General features: G+C 42.3%; 2 protein-coding genes across 5 annotated transcripts in view; one reads left to right on the forward strand and one right to left on the reverse strand.

Moving 5' to 3' along the window:
• Positions 1–107: 107 nt before the first annotated feature.
• On the reverse strand, positions 108–16,471 carry mpv17l (MPV17 mitochondrial membrane protein-like). Of its 3 annotated transcripts, none has more exons than XM_004916222.4 (5): positions 16,331–16,471; positions 4,420–5,222; positions 3,223–3,293; positions 1,728–1,757; positions 108–362 (listed from the first exon to the last, which is right to left on the reverse strand). In XM_004916222.4, exons 2-5 carry the CDS (start codon positions 4,724–4,726, stop codon positions 159–161), a joined length of 612 nt encoding a protein of 203 aa, XP_004916279.1. In that variant the 5' UTR covers positions 4,727–5,222; positions 16,331–16,471; the 3' UTR covers positions 108–158. The 3 variants fall into 3 exon arrangements, with proteins under 3 accessions (XP_004916279.1, XP_002938322.1, XP_012822873.1); XM_002938276.5 differs by lacking the exon at positions 16,331–16,471 and adding an exon at positions 9,148–9,257; XM_012967419.3 differs by lacking the exon at positions 16,331–16,471 and adding an exon at positions 9,139–9,226.
• The window catches only part of LOC100493774 (myosin-10), a 114,226-nt gene continuing 103,672 nt past the window's right edge, over positions 9,391–19,944 (forward strand). The window contains exon 1 of one of the 2 annotated variants that reach the window (XM_012967418.2): positions 9,391–9,651. The gene's annotated coding sequence lies outside the window, so the exon portion shown is untranslated. The remainder of the gene's footprint in view (positions 9,652–19,944) is intronic. The other variant, XM_004916218.4, reaches the window with a different exon arrangement.

Raw genomic sequence — 19,944 nt, forward strand, 5'->3', positions numbered from 1 at the left:
TCTGTTCTTGAACGCTCACCTCTGCTACTGAATATCCTACATTAATATTATTTAAGACTGTGGCACATATAGAAGTACTGAGGATTAAAGTATATACCACAAACAAATACCCAGCAGTATTAGTTTATTAAGGGATTTATAATTAAGCAACCGTATATTCATTTAGTGTCTGTTTTGTTGTCGTCCTTGTCCTGCTGGAAAGCCACTTTCCCACGTATGCTCGGTACGGCATGGAGAAGCCTTGAAGTCACTTCATTAATGTCTCGGTTACGAATGTAGCAGAGGAATGTGGTCCACAAGAAGGCACATACTCCAATATAGGCAGTTCGGACAAATGGGGGAATCACGCTGAAGTTTATGGTCTGCATTGATGAATACATTTTTGTTAATGAAGATAATCATTTAAAACGAACTTGGACTGATGAGAGTAGATAGCCAACCTATGCTCTACGGCTATAGAGGTTTCTACATTATGAACATCTTTGTCTAGACTATATGAAGAATTGGAAAAGATGGATCTATTTAGGCTGTTACAGATGGCAGTGTATCACTGTGCACATGGGGCGGATTTCTGGCTATAAAAAAAGACAATTAGCCTGAGGGTGTATGAAAGGGAATAGAAAGACTTGACTGCAAACAGAGAAACCCAAATTTGGACAGTTCTGACTTAGGGGCATTTTTATTATGCTGTGTAAAACTAATTCGCCGAAAAAACGGAGTAAAAAGCTGTGTAAAATAAATGGAAAAGATCGCCATCTGAACGCTGGATATTACGCTGGATATAACGCCATTATTTTCCATAAGTTCCGGTGGAAGAAAAAACGCGTAAAACAATTGCGCCGATTTTACGCCATTTTTACACGGCGAAGCCTGGCGATGTGTGGTGAATTTTCTCGCCATTTTTTACACAGCATAATAAATATGCCCCTTAGTACGTAATGGTCATGAGTAAAGTTCCTGAGCCTCAGTGCACTGCCAAATGATTAAGGCTCCTAGAACTTAATGTCTGCTGCTGTCTTGAGTTGGATGGCACCTAGCTTGGTCCCTGTAATATGGATCAGAATTGTGCAACTTTTAAAACTGCAGGGGAGAGTTATCTGTACCAAATCCTGAAGTGATGTAAACAGTGGGTTGCAGAGTGGATAGCAGCGGATAAAGACAGCTAGCCCGTGGCAGACCTTCTGATTGGTCAGAGTAAGTTAGGTGCTCCATGGTTTTGACAGACACCCCCTATATGACCAGAAAAGTGACTAACTTTTTCATAATCTAAGGCAGGGGTACCCAGACATTGTCACCCAGTGATCTACTCTTGCCACCTGGCCTCCATCATGAGATCTACTTTAATAAAAAATTGTCGATGTTTAATACCTAAATACACACAGCAATATCTATAAATGCAGTGTCAAATTTACAATTAATGCCCACATAACACTATACGTGTCAACACAGCAGTGTGACTGCAGTCAAAAGCTCTGTTATGTTGGGCGAAAAAAGTGTTGACTTGTCATCCCGCCTTTGAAGTGATCTACTGGCAGGCCGCAACCTACCTCTTGGGCACCCCTGATCTAAGGAAATCACTTTCTCTCAGAACCATTCTATTTTACATGAAGCCCAATTTTTAGGTACAACTTCAAATTCTGATGAGAGTGTGCCACAAAGTGGTTTACTTGAGAATGATCTACATTTATGAGCATCTAAGGGCTGGTTCCTTCTCATTATCATCTTACCTGAAATACTGTCCAGCACATTACTCCTGTCTGTGAAAGCAAAAGAAAGGAAGAAAATTACATATTTGTAGGACCTTGCATGGTTTCCTATTGGTTTCTGGTGATTATGGAAACCAATTAACTTTCATTGCAGAAATTGACTACGGCCAACATAAGATTCCTCTTTGCATACATGGGGCCAACATTTCTACTCGTGTGATTGCCGCTTGACTCTCTTTTGTATGGGGGAGGAGCTTGAAGAAAAAAAACTCCACCTCGGCTTATACTCGAGTCGATACATGCTACGCTGCGCTGACAGTCGTCGCGCACCCCCCCCCCCCCAAAGCGCTGTTTCATCGTGTGTGTGATAATTTGTGGCTGGGTTATTACACAAGCATCCTGTATCATTCTATACCTCAACTGCTGCAAAACCACTACTCCCGGCCATCTCTCTGCTGGAGAGTTAGGCATGCTGGGGGTTGTAGTTTTGTCCTGTGTGGGTTGAAATGAATTCACCACCGTAGAACAAATTAAAATTCTTGTTGGACATCTGATTCCTGATTCTTGACAGCACTGCCTTGGGAATCCTTAAAATGGATCAGGCCACTTACTCACAGCCCAGGCCTCCTGCTAACTCGACCCTTTTCTTACTATCTGCCGCTGAATTGGGGTCTGTGCTGATAGTGTGAGGGGAAAGGTATGGGTTGAGATATGACGCTGTTGCTCTAATCCATCCTATTCTTGCTTGCTGCAGTTTTAAAGCGCAGGGGCTCGGTAAGCACAATAATAACAAACAGTTTGCTCTCTGTTCTGGTTCAAAAGCTATGGCTATAACCTATGGTTCTGCAGAGCATGTGGGAAGAAAGGGGATATCAGTTCTCAGAGCAAGATAAAGAGAGTAGGGTAAATGGGAGCAGCCATACGTTCTATCATTGCCCAACTGGCTTTTTCTTGAAGTGCTCACACTGACGGTTGAAGGCCTCTTTGGGGTGCTGATATTCGTACTTCAACACCATTTGAAGGTCCATAGAGAACCCTACTAGCCCCATAAAGTTTGGTTTGTCCCACCCTAGGCTTATACTCGAGTCAATACGTTTTTCCAGTTTTCTTAGGTAAAATTAGGTACCTCGGCTTATATTCGGATCGGCTTATACTCGAGTATATACAGTAACCACTGCACTGATTGAAGGATGGCCATACACACACATACATTATCTTAGAACTGACAAATGGAAGATCAATCATGTGGTACACACAGTAATAACTAATCAAATCAATAGGGAGTGATTTTGTCACCTTTCTGTGCACATATTAACTGCCTGTAACTTGCTGTATGACAAAATACCTGTAGGCACTATGTATGCCATTGCCCTTCCTATCATAGTGTTCCACTGTGTATATTGTGACTGCTGTTATTTATATACAGTACAAGTCCAGCATGAGGTGCTGAAACACTATATATGTGATGCTAATTTTATCTCTGCCTGGTGAGGGCTGATGGAAAACTGCACGTTACCTTGTATGTTGGCCAGAACTTCTCTTTCAGGTTCTTAAATATATCGCTTTCTCCATCCAGAAGACTTAAGCCTAAAATATTGAGACAAATTTAAGTGCCATCAGACTACATTAGAAACTGAGCTTCAAGAAAAGACATTAGAGGGATATATGGGGTACTCCAGTCAGGGGCTCAAATGCAAAGGAGGCCGCTAATATGTGATTTGTGGGGAGCTGGGTAGAGTGGGTGGGGATTTAGCATAATAAGGCATGGTTGGAAAGCATCAGGGGCACTGCCTTGCATGGGGCATTTAATTTGCATTAGGGCCCAATTATAAAGGGAGCACCGCCCAGCAACCCAATTGACCAATAGCAGCAACCCAATTGACCAATATCAGGGTCAGACTATCCCAGCAGTACACTGGTAAATAACCCGGTGGGCCCTACTGACCCAAACCTGATCGGAAGCATTGGCGCTCCCGGCTGACCTCCCTTACCCTATTGGTCTGGGGGGCAGATATCGGTTTCTCCATCCCGCTCTTACAATGGTTCCCTCCATACCGGCAATGCATGTATTTGCTAAGTAACCTGAAGAGTTGGTTTTTTTTTTAAACTACCAGCGATGCTTATTTGGAAGTTGCCCTTCAAAGGAAGTCTGAACATAATTGATTGGTTTTTTATTCAGACTAACTTACAGTGCCATAAAACAGACATTTAAACGCAAATAACTGCATATCTTGGGGGGTAATATTAAGTCAGTAATGTAAAATGCTGTCCTACAGTTGTTACCAGCACTTCAATTACACCAGAACCTCACGGTAACGTCACTTGCAGAAACACAAACGTATGTTCTCTATGTGCCAAACATTTTGCTACCTCTCCCATCCTATACTGGGGTTTCATAACTTTCTTGGCTCTCAAGTTGCTGTGACTCATGACTTTCACGGAAGTTAATGGTGCTGCATTCACCAGTCAATTCACATCTGGCCCAAAAGCAAGTGCTTCTGTATTGTTAGTTAGGAAAGACATGGCAAATATATACATGACTGGGAGTGACACTGCTGAGGAATATATTGTGAAAGAAGCACAGGGACAGAAGCTCCCTATCCATCTGCATAGAAATATTAAGTTTATGACAGCCAATAGTGCTGCCAGGAGTTCAAAGTTTAAGGGGAAAAAGTCCATGAGTGGTGTGAGTTTAAGGGAATTCTATAAATACCTGTATAAAAAGCACTGATTGTGATTGGTGCAGCCATCAGCTGGTCACACGCCACCTTCCTGATGACATTTAGTGGAGCTGAGCCCGGAAACGTCCTCTCTATGAACCTCAACCAGAAGAAGTTGAAATTGGCATGGAAGCAGAATCCAACAATTCCTACTTTTGCAGTCTGTTTAAAATCGATGGGCTCCCCTGGGCTTTTGGACAGTTTCTGCTGTACAATGTCGGCTGAGGCGAACAGGGAGCCATAAATGGTCACGTTGGTCAACCACGGGTGTCGCTTAGTGAACTGTACAAGTATGCGCATTTTGTACACTGAAGTATAAAAACCTTATTTCTGCTGGAAATCACAACCTATAGGAACACGACACTCCACAGGGCTATACACAAGCTGCCCCCTTCCAACACAATGGTGTTTACTCCTAGTACATTACATTCAACAATAGGAGTAGCTGCTAAATCAACATTGGGAAACAATATGAAAGGCACCCTATTGTCTCCAGAGTAATAAGATTAGTTTTGGCTCAGACTGCATATTTAGTGCCTTCCAACAGCATCGGTGTAATGTCCCTATCCATTTAAAAAAAAGAAAGTTAAAACATAAAATCATTTGCTAAACACAAGGAATTAAAAAAATGAACTGGTCCTCAAGGTTGGCCATCTGGATCATGCATAAATCGTGTCTTTAGAGGAAAACATTAACAATCGCTCCTGCTCCACTGGGAAAATGGCTGCCGTTCCTTTCCTTCTCTGATACGCATGTGATTCGCTTCCAAAACCCAAAGCTTCCACGTGCTTCTCTCCTATAACCGACAGAGAAACAGAAAGGACTTAATAAACATTTCTGTGTAGATCGTAACACTATGAATTAATAAATATTAGCCATGAAGGACTATACTAAGCTCTGTCTGGGTGTGGGCCACCATTCACTCACCACTTAGAACTGTGCAATCCCCACAAAGATCAAAATCCTCCTTTTTAACAATGCAACAGGAACATACTCAACTAATATTCATATCAGAACTCAACATATTCAAACATCAATCGCTTTTCTGTAACACTGGCAAAATACGCAGCTCCCAGGCCCATAATTATAATTAACTGTACAGATAAAGCTGGGCAGACATGGTTAGATCTGCTCATTTGACCCAGTGTGTGGGTGGCCAAATTGGACCCCAAAATGATTGGATACTGCAGGCCTATGAAGACTGATGCAATCTTCATCTGATGGGATTTACTAACCAATGTATTGGTCAGAAAGGCCTTGTACAAGGGACAAAAAGCTGTCAACTTGGTATGGAGGGGCCAAGTTGGCAGATTTTATTGGTCTGTGTATGGCTACATTATGCAAGAGCTCCTAAACCACACAAAGCACCATTAGCTTTGTTCCTAATAATACCACTAAGGGCTCTGGCACATTTCATTTGCACCCTGGCAGGCAAGTTCATCTGGGACCTTGAAAAGACAAGTATTGTATTTAGATGCCGAGTTCTGCATCCACGTGCTTGTTATGCAACTGGCACAGTGGCTGATTACAAACAATGAAGCAATGTATCCCACAAGTATGGAGACAGAGAGGGCAGGGTGGCACATATGTGGAGCAGAGAGGGCAGGGTGGCACATGTGGAGCAGAGAGGGCAAAACAGCACATATGTGGAGCAGAGAGGGCAAAACAGCACATATGTGGAGCAGAGAGGGCAGGACAGCACATATGTGGAGCAGAGAGGGCAGGACAGCACATATGTGGAGCAAAGAGGGCAAAACAGCACATATGTGGAGCAGAGAGGGCAAGACAGCACATATGTGGAGCAGAGAGGGCAAGACAGCACATATGTGGAGCAGAGAGGGCAGGACAGCACATATGTGGAGCAGAGAGGGCAAGATAGCACATATTTGGAGCAGAGAGGGCAGGGTGGCACATATGTGGAGGAGAGAGGGCAGGGTAGCACATATGTGGAGCAGAGAGTGCAAGACAGCACATATGTGGAGCAGAGAGGGTAGGGTGGCACAGATGTGGAGGAGAGAGGTCAAGACAGCACATATGTGGAGCAGAGAGGGCAAGATGACACATATGTGGAGGAGAGAGGTCAGGACAGCACATACGTGGAGCAGAGAGGGCAGGGTGGCACATAAGTGGAGGAGAGAGGTCAGGACAGCACATACGTGGAGCACAGAGGGCAGGGTGGCACATGTGGAGACATGCAGAGGGCAAAATAGCACATATGTGGAGGAGAGAGGTCAGGACAGCACATACGTGGAGCAGAGAGGGCAGGGTGGCACATATGTGGAGCAGAGAGGGCAGGGTGGCACATATGTGGAGCAGAGAGGGCAGGGTGGCACATATGTGGAGCAGAGAGGGCAGGGTGGCACATATGTGGAGCAGAGAGGGCAGGGTGGCACATATGTGGAGCAGAGAGGGCAGGGTGGCACATTTGTGGAGCAGAGAGGGCAGGGTGGCACATATGTGGAGCAGAGAGGGCAGGGTGGCACATATGTGGAGACATGCAGAGGCTCAGTACTGCACATTACAGTACACATAATCAGCTCATTAACACACGCATTTACACCCTGCTCAATCATGCATTTAATAATGGGTGCCTCTTTATACTGTATTTTCAATTTCTTTCTTGATGACTACAAAATGACAGAAACCCTATGTATGCAAAAAAAATCTTATTTCGCTTTATTTAGCCAAACCTGTAACCCCTGAACCCAAAAACGCAAACATAATGCTTGAGTGTGCTATTTGTGAGATTTATTGGACACACGGATGGCCCAGCACAGTAAATGTTGGTAATTCAGTGTTGGAAACCACTCGCCCAGTACATGCAACACAACATGCAGGCTGGCAGTGCTTTTTGAGATGGTCATGGCTGTAAAGGTGGGTAAACACAGGGCTGATAAAAGTTGCCAACTCTGGGCAAAATCACCAGCTTATTGGCCATAGTATGGGGCACTTGGTAGGACCAACATTTGCACAACAATTCCAACAAATAAAGATATATGGTGGGTTATCTTTGGCCTTTCACAAGGGAAACCTCCTATTAAAACACTGTTTCAAGAAGCCTCATGAAGCAATGGGAGTAAGTGGGTTAAGCAATGCTTTTCAGCGGCAGTCACAGGAGGTTATTTTCCTATATATCTGGATGCCCTTGCAATGCACTCAAACTGCGCTACTGTGCTGGACATGGGCATAAAGGACTAAAGGATAAATGCCACTGAAATCTCTTTCTACAAATGCAACAGCAATATGTACATATGCATTCAGGCAGTGATTTTTCAGGTGAGTCCTGGGAGAAAACATTGAGAACCAAATGGTCTCTACGACAGATGTTACACTTACGGCCTCTTCACACGTTATGAAATACAACTCCCAGTAACAACCCTATAGCCACGGCTGTAGTTCATTGCAAGTGGAGGGCCACATGCATGAAGTCCTTAATCTATTTATATCTGCACCACATTTTTGTGTTTGTAGACCTATTAGACCTACATCTTTAAAGCAAATGAAAAAGCATCAAATATGTTTAGGGATTATGTTAGACCACCTCCAAATAACCTACGTTGCAATGGACATTCATTTTTTGCACTCCAGTATCCCCCTAGCCAGTATAAAGGTGCCCATACATGTGAAGATTTGCTCGCTTGGCTTTGGGTATAGGAAAATTCGGTCCGGGGACCGCATCAATGAGCCGATACGGTCCTCGATCCAACTAGATTTTTTAACCTGGCCGATTTCAGGCCAGATATTGGTCGGGCAGGCCCGTAGTGCCCATAAACGGTCCGATTAGCTGCTGAATCGGTCTAAGGGACCTATATTGGCAGCTAGAATCGGCCCGTGTATCGGGACCTTAAATCTTTTAACCGGCCCGATCAATATCTGGCCAATTTCAGGCCAGATATCGGTCGGGCAGGCCCCTCGTTCCTGCCCCTACATGGGCTGATAAGCTGCCGAATGGGTCTAAGGGACAGATATCGACAGCTACAATCGGCCCGTGTATGACCGCCTTAACTCTGAAGCTGCCAAATAAGGCTGGTTGGTGGCGGGTGTCTTCCTTGCACACCGTGAGCCAATAGGAAGCAAGTATACATAGCACCTAAGAGATAGTCACCCTGTATACTTGTTTCTGATAGGCCCTTACGCACCCAACAACTACTTTCCAGTCTCATTGGTGAGACAGCTGAGGTGGGGGTGCTGGAGAGAGGATATCTCTGCTACAGGAATGAATAAATGTATTGTACCAAACTAGGGGTGAATTTAAAAAGATTTTATTTTCTATATAGGCACCTAAGGGCCACCCCCTAAAACTGCTGCGCTAGGAATGTTCCCTAGGTGCCTAAATGGGAAATACAGCCCTGCTTGCGCCTTGTAATGCTCATTAACAAAAAGGGGTAAGGTATTCTCTATACCAGTGATGCAGAACTTAGGGGGCCCTGCCCCACATATCCGAAGCCTCTGCTTTATATATCCATAACGCGTTCCCGTGTACTTGGGGGGAGTGGGCGTGTCTATACCGCCATGGGCGGAGCGTCTCATTCATAAAACACCTGTTGTCCCAGCACAGCGCCGGCAGCTAGCGGGCCAACCCGAGGGTCTTTGCCTTTAACCCTCTTAGAAGACGTAGCGCTTTTAGAAATTGTTGCCCCAAGGTACCGGGCAGGTTAAAACACACACAAGACTTTATACGCACCCACAGTAATTCCCCATCAGTGATGTACCTTCCCTACCTGCCTGGGCTCTCCGGCCTCCCTACAGACACCAAACGTGCTCAGCCCCTCTGTCCCTTGCAGCGCAACCTTCTCGCCAGTCCCGCAATCACTTGTCGCCGTATCCGAGCTCTCCTATTGGTTGCTTAAAACGCCCATCTCTTCCTGCGAACGTTGTTCTTTTAATCTGATTGGTTGTCCGCTCAATGGGAGGGCAGGCCGCAGTGGGCCAGCTATGGTCGCATAGTGACAGCCGCTGGTGGCTTTTATTCGCATGTCTCCTTCTCTGTCTCCACAAGGGGCAGCGGCGGCCTGAGGGTGTCGAGCTGGTGGTAGCTCACTCCCCCCTTCCTCCCTGCCTTCTCCTTTCCCAGCCACTTCTCTCCCACACGGAATAACTCACCAGAGCGGGCTCCGCAGCACCATATATCTCATAGCAGCTCACACCTCTCAATTATTGATGGTATTGCGGACAAAGTTCTTGACAGACTGTTCCGTGGCGCGATTCTGTGCACCGAGCAGCAGGTAAACATGCTATTTATTTCTCATCCCATTCCTGGCCTGCCTCCTCTTGCCATTCCATTACTGCTCCCAGTATCAGGGCCTTGGGAGTTGTAGTTCGACCATAGGTGGTTAGACATCCCTGCTTAGATATATGTGACTGCTGCTGGTTTTATACTATGCCTGGTCAGGTGACAAGCAGGCTCTGGTGCATTACAGATACACAAATATATCTCCTTAGTGATCACTTATAATTGGTGCTTCATGATGTCATTTATGTCACATGACTACTGCATTATAAACACTTTTATAAAAAAGGAGGATATTAGAAAGCACCTTGGTCTGGAGTTTATATAACTCTTCTAGTATCCATATATTTTATAATAAGGGTACATTTTGCCTATACCACAGATACATGCCTGTCTGTACCACACCGTGGGAGAAATCAGCAGCGTTCATATTTATCTGTATGTGGGCTGCTGCTGCTGCTGGATTCTTTCCAAAGGCATCTGGTACAAAAATGCTGATTTAGTCATTAGTGTTATGTCCCGGCTTCCCTAGGCTGCAGATTTATATATATATATATATATAAACACATGTAATTCATTGTGTGTAAGATTATTCAGTAATGTTCTGGTTCTAATATTTGTTTTCTAGGTTCTGTTTGGAGCAGTTCTGTACTGCAGCCCCCCCTGCTCTAGCTGCTAGCCAGGCCTCCATGTATTTGCCAGTCATACCAGAAGTGCCTGGATCCAAAAACAGGTCACAGTTACAGCGACTGCTGCTGAATGACAGCCCCCCCCCCCCCCGTGGGAAAATGGAAATACCCGCAACCTGTCTAAAGATATATATTTCCAAACTAGATTCAGTAGCGAGAACCTTCTGTACAGGCTCATCTCCCAAAGTTCTTTTTTATAGACTGATTTGATATATATAGTTTTTATTCAAAGTTTCTTACTAGGTACTCAGCTAAAGGCAAAGCTGGCATAATTACAGATGGTGAATTACATTATAAATCAGTAAATTAAAATTGCTACAAAGAAAAATGAAACCAAAATGAAATCCAATCCAGTTAAATGGCACAAGTTTTATAGTAGATAACTGATGAGCTCTGCAGAATACAATAGCTTTAGTTTTTACGCAGGAATTGTGTATTTTATTTTACAGAGCCCATCTGCTATGTATCCTGTGCTATTTAGCCCAATTTCAGCTTGACTGGCTGCCCCCATTGCTACACAGCAGCTTTGTTTATATTTACTATAGTAGGGTTTCTAAAGCAAACACACAACTTTTATCAGTGCAGGGCAACAGTGCATTATATTTTAATTACTTTAAAACAATTTCATTTGCATTTTGATTAATAGATCCTCTGTCTATAGTCCTTGAACCATATAACAAAACAAGACTGCCGGTGGAATGCATTTATACAGGCCATGGTAGTCCAAGATAACTTCTAATATCTTTATATTTTAAAATACTATGTATATTATTTCTTAAAAAGCATAGGTTTGAGTGAATCATGTAACACAAGTGACATCACTAAGCACCTTTTATAAGGATATATTTACTGGTAACTTTTTTCTCTGAATGTTATTTAAAAAAAATCACACTGGTGGACACTAATGCTGAACTGGTTCATATCTTCATCTTAAATTGCTGTCCCCTCTCCATAAATGTATGGGAGGCAGGTGAAGAACAAATAGACATATGTCACAACTGGGTTTTAAATATCCAGTGTCTAAATTAAAAGGGCACAGAGGGATTATGAGAATAATGCTGGCTGTGTTTGGGGATATCTGATGACTGATGATTATGTTGCACTGATATAAGGGTAATGTCCCTTGGAGAGATTAGTTGCCCGCGGTAGATCTCTGCTACTGTGGGCGACTAATCAGGGAAAAGGCCTATGAATCTCTTTGGTTTTCCGAAGGAAGGAAACTTTGCCCAACTTCGGAAAACTGTTGCTGGTGGAATGGAAAGATTAGTCACCCGTGGTAGCAGAGATCTATCATGGGTGACTAATCTCTCCGTGAGACATTACCCTAAATGATCAGGGCCCCCATCAAGTGGGGAGAGGGGGTACTGTTGTGACGGGCCTGGTAAGATCTTCATCCAAATGGGGACCTGACTGTATCGCAAAAGTTACGTAAGTTACGTATAAAGTTGGGGTGAAACCTGTAAACTTACTATAAACTTATCTAACTTGTGTATCAAGCAAAAGTGTCAGTGACGCTTGACACGGACAGGCATGGGCAAACTCCATTGACCACCAAGGAATTAAATAACTTAAGGTAAATTCCACTGCCCCCCAATGATCTTGACTTACTTATTAGCACATTAATGATTCATTTTAACTATTTATATGAACTGATTATTATAGAGTAAAAACAGTTGTTTATATTGGGAGCTATTTACTAAATTATATAAGCGTCTTCTACACAAACTTTTACTAAATTATATGAGTGTCTCCTACATGAACTTTCCAGCAGTGGAATGACTAGTTACTGGACCCCACAGAAACATTTTTTGGTCCCTAAACATATGCAGTTTACATACCTTGTGGAAAAACTTAAATTACTTTTGTAGAAACTTAAGTAACTTGTATATCAAGCAATTACAGGCACAGAAGTGTGACAGGGGCAGGTGGGTGGGTAGTGTTCAAACTTAGGGCAAAGTCTACTGACCCCCAGTTAATTAATAGAACTCTCTATATGATCTGCTTATTATAAAGTAACATCAGCTGTTTATGTTACACACAAAGAGCGTGGCCAAAATTTGATTCACACTTGTGAACTACAGAGCCCCAAAGTTTCTGATGGCTGCCCTGCAAAGGATAATTAGGCATTGGAGAGTGTGCAGTTCAGAATGTCTGATGCCCCATAGAGATACCTCTACCTCAGAAGGTATCTGATAAAATTAGCCCACACACAGTGATGGGTTCCAGTACTTGAGTTCCCTCTCCATTTTTAATATTCACAGATTCTTTGGAAATATTCCATACTGCTTAGCCAGAAGGAGGAATCTGAGCATGAGTGACAGTCTTAGCCCACTTATAATTAGAGGTGTTTCCTTAATGCATTGTAGATTTGCACATTGGTACCTAGGGATTGTGGGTCTTATTTAGGATTGGAGTTGATGGTTTCTGGGACTTGAAGCCACTCTAGAGTATCTCTGCACAACCCACTGTAGAAAGCAGAGGGACCTCAAGTTCCAGGACCAATGGGAACAGATGAAGAAGGTATTGAACAACTCTGTGAGCCTAAGGGGGTTGGGTTCCAGGGACATGCTATCATGGTTTCCTTTTAATTTGTGGAATCAGGCGTGCCTTAGTATAAAATATACATTTATATTTCTTTTTGGAAGTTTAGATAGTAACACATTTTTTCTAATTATAGGAATAAGTCAGTATCACTTTAATAAAGCACAATCTGCTCATACAAACTGGAAAATTAATTCTAAACCAGACCTAGGATCAGCTCACTTCCAGACTTAATTTGGGCGGGCACCTAAGGGAGAAGTCTAGTTGTAACATATAATTCAATATTGAACAAATTCTAGTCTGTTGTACATCTAAAGTTCTGTCTGTACATGACATTGTATGTTACAAATTGGGAGTAATTTTACCTCCCAGGCCAGAGCATACAGAGTGCTTGAATGCCAGACCCCTCGAGTGCTTGCAGGTCTTGGCCAGGGCGACCATAACTATTTATGCCGCCATCTTTTGTCCTTATGGCTGTCCTAAGCCCACACACAATAGAGTGTTTTCAGACTAAGAACTAAATGCACGAGGTAGTCAGTGGGAGGTGGCACGTGCCATTTGGAATGTAATATTTTTGGGTTATGACAGCTTGAAATGTGAAAGCATTACTTAAGTTTCACAAGCTTTTTACACAGAAGTAGGTCAGAATACTGTGATATATTGGCTCAGGAGTGGGGGCTGGCAATTTCCTTGCCTGAAATGTTTCCTGAATATTATTGTGATAGCCAACATTACTTTATGAGACCTAGCTACTACTTTGCTTATTAGCTTCTATAAATACCCTTAGTGGGAAACTAGAATGGCGCGTGTTACGCTTTCTTTATGTAGCCCAGCTGGGAGGATTATTATCCACTGACACGGTTATGGTGTATATATATATATTTAAAACACAAGAGCCATGAATACAGGATTTATAGTATGAAATGTTTGGGCATCTTTCCATAATTTGGAAACCATACCAGAAGTCTGCTTTACATCATTTAAACATTTTTAAAATTAGACTTATTAGCTTAAAATGGAGTCTGTGAGTGATGGCCTTCCCGTAATTTGTAGCTTTCTAGATAATGGGTTCCTGGATAAGGGATCCCATACCTTTATCCTGTAAATTATATCCTTATAAATAACCTTCAGCCTTGTGCTTTTAGGGCTCTGGCACACGGGGAAATTAATCGCCCGCGACAAAACTCCATGTTCGCGGGCGACTAATCTCCCCGAGTTGTCATGACCCGCCATCCCACCGGCGAACATGTAAGTCGCCGGCGGTATGGCACACGCGGCGGCGCGATTTCCCGAAATCGCCGAAAAAGACTCTGCCATCCCGCCGGCGACTTACATGTTCGCCGGTGGGATGGCGGGTCATCGCAACTCGGTGAGATTAGTCGCCCGTGACAAGGGAGATTTGTCGCGGGCGACTTATCTCCCCGTGTGCCAGAGCCCTTATATGGTCATAGAACCCCTTGGTGATGCCATATTCAGAGGCAAGCAGAAGTCCATTACCTGTATTCAGAAAAGGAATGTTCTGTCGACTAAGTAATTCTTACCATTATTGTTAGATTAAAAACAGCTGAAAGGTTAAATAAACAGTTCTCGTAAACAAAAAAGGCGAATATCAAGATTAAAATTATTGCCCATTGTCTTAAATAAGCAAGGCAGTCCTTGAATCCCTTCTGATAAAGGGAAAATCTACCTCCCTTTTTGACATGAGCTCATTCAGTTGGGCTTATGTACTTAATTCACAAAGCTGCCTGCAGGAGGAAACTTAGCGCAAATTTGGAAAACTGAAGTGATGCGTAGGCCTTTCCACTGGCGATTCCCCTTTTCCCTTATTGCCAGTGGAAAGGCCTAACAGGGAGATTAGTCACCTCTGGGACATTACCCTTACGGGGAGATTTATCAACGTTCAATTTTCTTTAACTAAAAATTTGAATTCAAATTATGTTTCAAAAACTTGAATGTCTGATATTTAGGGAAAGATCGAGCCCAACGAGCAGATCTTAATGTGTATTGCTACCTTAACACTGTAAGCTCCACTGGTGCAAGGGCTGATGAATAATATATGTAAAATACTGTGTAATATGTTGGCGATATATAAATAGAACAATAATATTTGCATTGTGGGCTTCTTCTCTTACATGTTGGTATGTCTGTAGTGACAAACCCTTTTCTTCTCCTGCATCTTGCTATGTTTATAGTTAAATCCTGGAGTCTAACCTGCTGGCGCGCCCTTTCCTTGGTGCCACTTTTGAAATATGTTGTACAAGTATGGGACCTGTTATCCAGAATGCTCGGGACCTGGGGTTTTCCAGATAAGGGATCTTTCCGTAATTTGGATCTCCATAACTTAAGTCTGCTAAAAATCATTTAAATAGGATTGTTTTGCCTCCAATAAGGATTAATTATATCTTAGTTGGGATCAAGTACAAGGTACTGGTTTATTATTACAGAGAAAAAGGTAATCAATTTTAAAAATTAGAATTATTTGGTTATAATGGAGTCTATGGGAGATGGCCTTTCCGTAATTCGGAACTTTTGGGATAACCAGTAACAGATCCAATACCTGTACTGTGTGTAGCCAGAAAACTCAGAAACATAGTATTTTTGGCTCTGGTACACTGATATTTTGGTGTTGGTATATTTTACATTGGCCAGGAGCAGTACCCCACAGCAACAATCAGCAGGTAGAATTTAATGGTCACCTGTTTAAAAGCAAACATCTTATTGGTTGCTATAGGTTACTGAACCTGGGAAAAATTAATGCCTTTTATTACATATGGGGGTTTACTATAGTAAACTCTATAGAACAGGAAGTGGCATAACTATCTGGGGCAGTCTTGGGGGGGTGCCTGCATGGAATAAGCATGGTAAGCACCCACTCCTCCTGCTCCCGGAGGTGTCCTTCAGTATTTCATGTTACTGCCTGCAATCCTCCCCTCTATTTACATGTATGGCTGGAGTGGGGAGAGAGGGAATTCAGATGCTGTTGGCTTGAGGGTGTGGGCAGTGAAGGGATTTGGACAGTGGAGGGATTTGGCCATTACTAGTTACTGCAGAGACCAATTTCTTCTTGTCTCTTAGTTTATAATATATGTATATTTTTATGTGTAGACAAGTAGCTTGATAGAATATAAAAAGTGATTTATTTAGTGACCGAAACATTTGGTTACCACTAAATAAATCACTTTTTATATGTTACCAAGCCCTGTTGAGTTATTTACTTTTTATGAGCTTCTGCATACTTTGATTATTTAAGTATCCAGGCATTTATATTTCATTTCTAGTAATATATTTTAGAAAATCATTATATAAATCAGCAAGCAATACAAAACATTTGTAATTCAGCGACATACGAAGGACATCACATCAGTAACACAGTATCACAATATTAAGAAAACGTGTATAAAAGAACAGTTACACAGCCTTAACTTAGGTAACCCTCCTCCTTACCTTGGGGAGTAGTGAATCTCTGTTTCCAGGCTCTGGCTTCTTCTCCCTTTAGTTTCTTGGGCAGGGATCTGTTTGTTGTTGGCTGTGGCTCTGTCCTTCTTTGCTTTGCTGGACTCTTCCTGACTCCTCTCCACCTCCCACTTAGTTACTACCTACTTCCTTCTCAGTAGTTACCTCTATTAGCAGAAAGTGCTGGAAACCTATTTGTTATTCTTTTGGCAATTCCAGAACCTCCAGACAGAGTTGCCCCCCCCCCACCCGTGTCTTATTGTATTGCTTTGTAGCAAGTGATATCAAAGACCTGAGGACACTTTTTTGTTATTTAAGTAACTTAAGGTAAATTTTATTGTTTGGCATAGCAGCTATAAGTGACCCCTGCAGAACCAGAATGACTACTTTGGCTTCAGACAGATTAAGTACATTAAGCTGGCCATACACGCACTGATACTATTGTACGAAACCTCGTTTCGTACGATATTCGGTGCGTGTATGGCATGTCGGCGAGTCGACCGTTATCGCAGGAAGTTGCTGATATCGGACGACTCGCCGATCGGCCAGGTTAGAAAATTTTGATCGGGCGCCATAGAAGGCACCTGACCAAAATCTGCTGTCAGGGCTGAATCGGCAGAAGGAGGTAGAAATCCTATTGTTTCTACCTCCTTATCTGCTGTTTCAGCCCTGACTGATGGTCGCACGAAACATCATCAGATCGCCACGTGTATGGCCAGCTTTAGGGTCAGGACCAAAAATGCTGCATAAAGGGCTCTAGAAGTGCCTTTTCCCTATGGACAGTGTTAGAAAACTGTTCTAAAGCAGTAGTAAATCCCCATTCTGCTAGCTATGGCTCACTTTATACTGATGCAGTAATAGTGTGCAGTAAAATAGGCTGTGCTTAACCCTGTATTTTCAAAGGGGAACTCCATCCACAATTTGAGCTTTTTAAAAAGTAAACATAATTTTAAATAACTTTGCAGTGCACATCAATTAAAAGAGATGCAGCCTTTTCGTGATTTTTAATGTAATAATATGGATTGGAACAGTTCCCTAAGCCCCCTGTTCTCCTGCTGGTCTGGCTGACTACTTTGAGACTCAAATAAAATATACTGTAACAGTAGTCGATTGTCCCCAGCCTGCATCCTCCAAATCCCATAATTCCCTGCACATTTGACGTCTTTAAGGAAAGGAACAACACAGTGCAATGCATTGTGGGTTATGTAGTTCCTGCATGCTGTCTGTAAGCTATGGAGAAGTTGTTGCAATCTGTACATCAGTGTTTTAGTCCCTCCTCCCCTTCCAGGCTTTCAAATGATGCAGAAATAGAAGAACTGTTTTGCAGCTGGATTTCAGCATATAAAATGGTATTTATTCATACTTTTTGAAGGAACAGATTACAGGGATAGGGATATTAAGGGTTTCTGTGTTGTCTGGGGATCTTTAACAAATTTTGGTTTGGAAGCCGTAGTTCCCTTTTAACTGGTATGACTTTGCATTGGGTCTGCAGCTTTCCTGCCCTATTGAAAAGGTATGTGCTTACCAGACCACTACTCACAGTACCAATGAAAACTGCATTTATAGGAATATAACTAAAACATGCTTGCCACTTATTGTGTTCTCTTTGCTGCACCAGTTTCCCCTGGGAACTTTCTGGGGGAGACTGTAGTCTCAAAGAGCAATCATTGTTTGGGCATTGTGGGGACAGTGACCCCCATTTCAAATCTTGAAATTGGCAAAAAAGGAGGGCAAATAATTCTAAAACTACAACATTAAGCATGAAGACCAACTTAAAAGTGGCTAAGTAAAGGACATTTTATGTCAAGCTATAGAATATCAGTGACAGACAGACAGTGGTTTGAATGGCAAACTGGAAGATGAATAAGAGAGGGCTGAATAGAAAAATAAATAGTGAGAAAGTTTTATCTTTCAGGGACAGTGACCCCCATTTGAAAGCTGAAACGAGGTAGAAGAGAGAAAATTATTGAAAAACGAAAAAATATAAAGACAAATTAAAAAGTAAATTTCTAACATACTAAAAGTTAACTTGTATGTAACAAACCCCTTTAAAGTTTGTGCCATTCCTCATGCACCATCTAGTGGTCACAAGAAGTGTAGCACCATTAAATTACAGTAAGGAGAGATTAGAGACATTTTGTATTTTGCATTGCCAAACAGTGTAGCATCTCTGACTCATATGTACCTTCATGTCCAAGGTAGAGGAAAGGTGATTTGCCTAATTTATAGTTATGGGTTATTTTTATATTTACTTAAACAGAGTGTAAAGAATGAGGACATGGCCAATGTGCACTGGATTTCTGTTTATGTGACTTATGCTATGCTATGACTATGCTATTTATTGTTAGGCACCCTGGGCCCAAAGATAAAATCAGACCCAGAGATAAAATTGGAATTGGGTGATAGGGGTGGGTTAGGGTTAGCTGGACAGGTCAGGGGCAAGGCAATAAACAGGGCCCTACAATCAGTTAATCTGCTCCTGTTGCGCTTACTCACATTCATTTGTGTATTATAAGAAATAATATGCATATAGGTTAAAAAATTATGACATTAGAAGTCACCTTGTAGTTTTAAAACTATAAAAATGATCAAGTCTGCACATTATTGTCAGGCTGCAATGTAACCTTCCCACTCTTTGTGATAGCCTCCTGTTAAGTCTGTAAAGAGAGTAATTGTTATGCTGCTCTGGGGTTGGCAGACATATAAACTAGTAGCAAATAAACCCAGCGTTTGCATCTGTACATGCAGCTTATTGATGAAGAAAACAGGCAGGAAATCAATTAGCCATGCAGTGTGGTGTTCATATCTTTCTCAGCAATTTTCTATTAATAGATGGAAAACTCTCTGAATGAAAGGTGCACTGCTGATTTGTTCTAAATAGAGCTGTTCAACATCACATTGTGCACCTTATGAGATTAAAGAAAAAAAACATTGATTAAAATAGAACACAAATAAAGAACTCTTGCTTGTTTACAGGCTGGCTGATGATGATGGAATTTGTAGTTCAACATGGTGGCCTGCCATGGTATAGATCTGTTTGTCACTTTTTTCAGGGCTTAGCCTCCATGGCTTTTCTGTAAAAACCCTTGTAGGCCCCCCAGTAGTTTACATATTGAGCCCTCATAGTCCCCACACTAACACAGTAATTTACCTTTCACTTGCCTGGTAAACAAGCTGTTATGGCTTTCAAATAAATATACAGTTATAAGACTGTAATTTGGTGTAAAGGCCTAATGTTACCTAGTTATGTTGTTAAATATAAGCAGGCATGAATAAATCTGTTGCCTAAAGAGCAGGGGTTGTCACAGTTTTCTGCTCCACTGGAAAATGTGCCAATTATTCTCTTGTCCCAATTACTAAAGCACATTCCTAGACACTGAAGCAATTCTGGCTTTTATGTGAATTATTTGCTTTGAGACGTTTTCTAACAGAATCAACTCGCAAGTTCCTGCTCGGAGACAGAAGAGTGCATAACCTGACAGATTTCATAGAAGGCCCATAAATTATGGCAATAAACATATGAGGGCAATGGAAGGGGGTGAGTATAGGGCCCAAACGGGCTGTCAAAAAAAAAAAAAACCATAGATGGCAACATAGGAAACTCA

Source organism: Xenopus tropicalis, chromosome 7 (assembly GCF_000004195.4).
Source record: "Xenopus tropicalis strain Nigerian chromosome 7, UCB_Xtro_10.0, whole genome shotgun sequence".
Lineage (NCBI taxonomy): Eukaryota > Metazoa > Chordata > Amphibia > Anura > Pipidae > Xenopus > Xenopus tropicalis.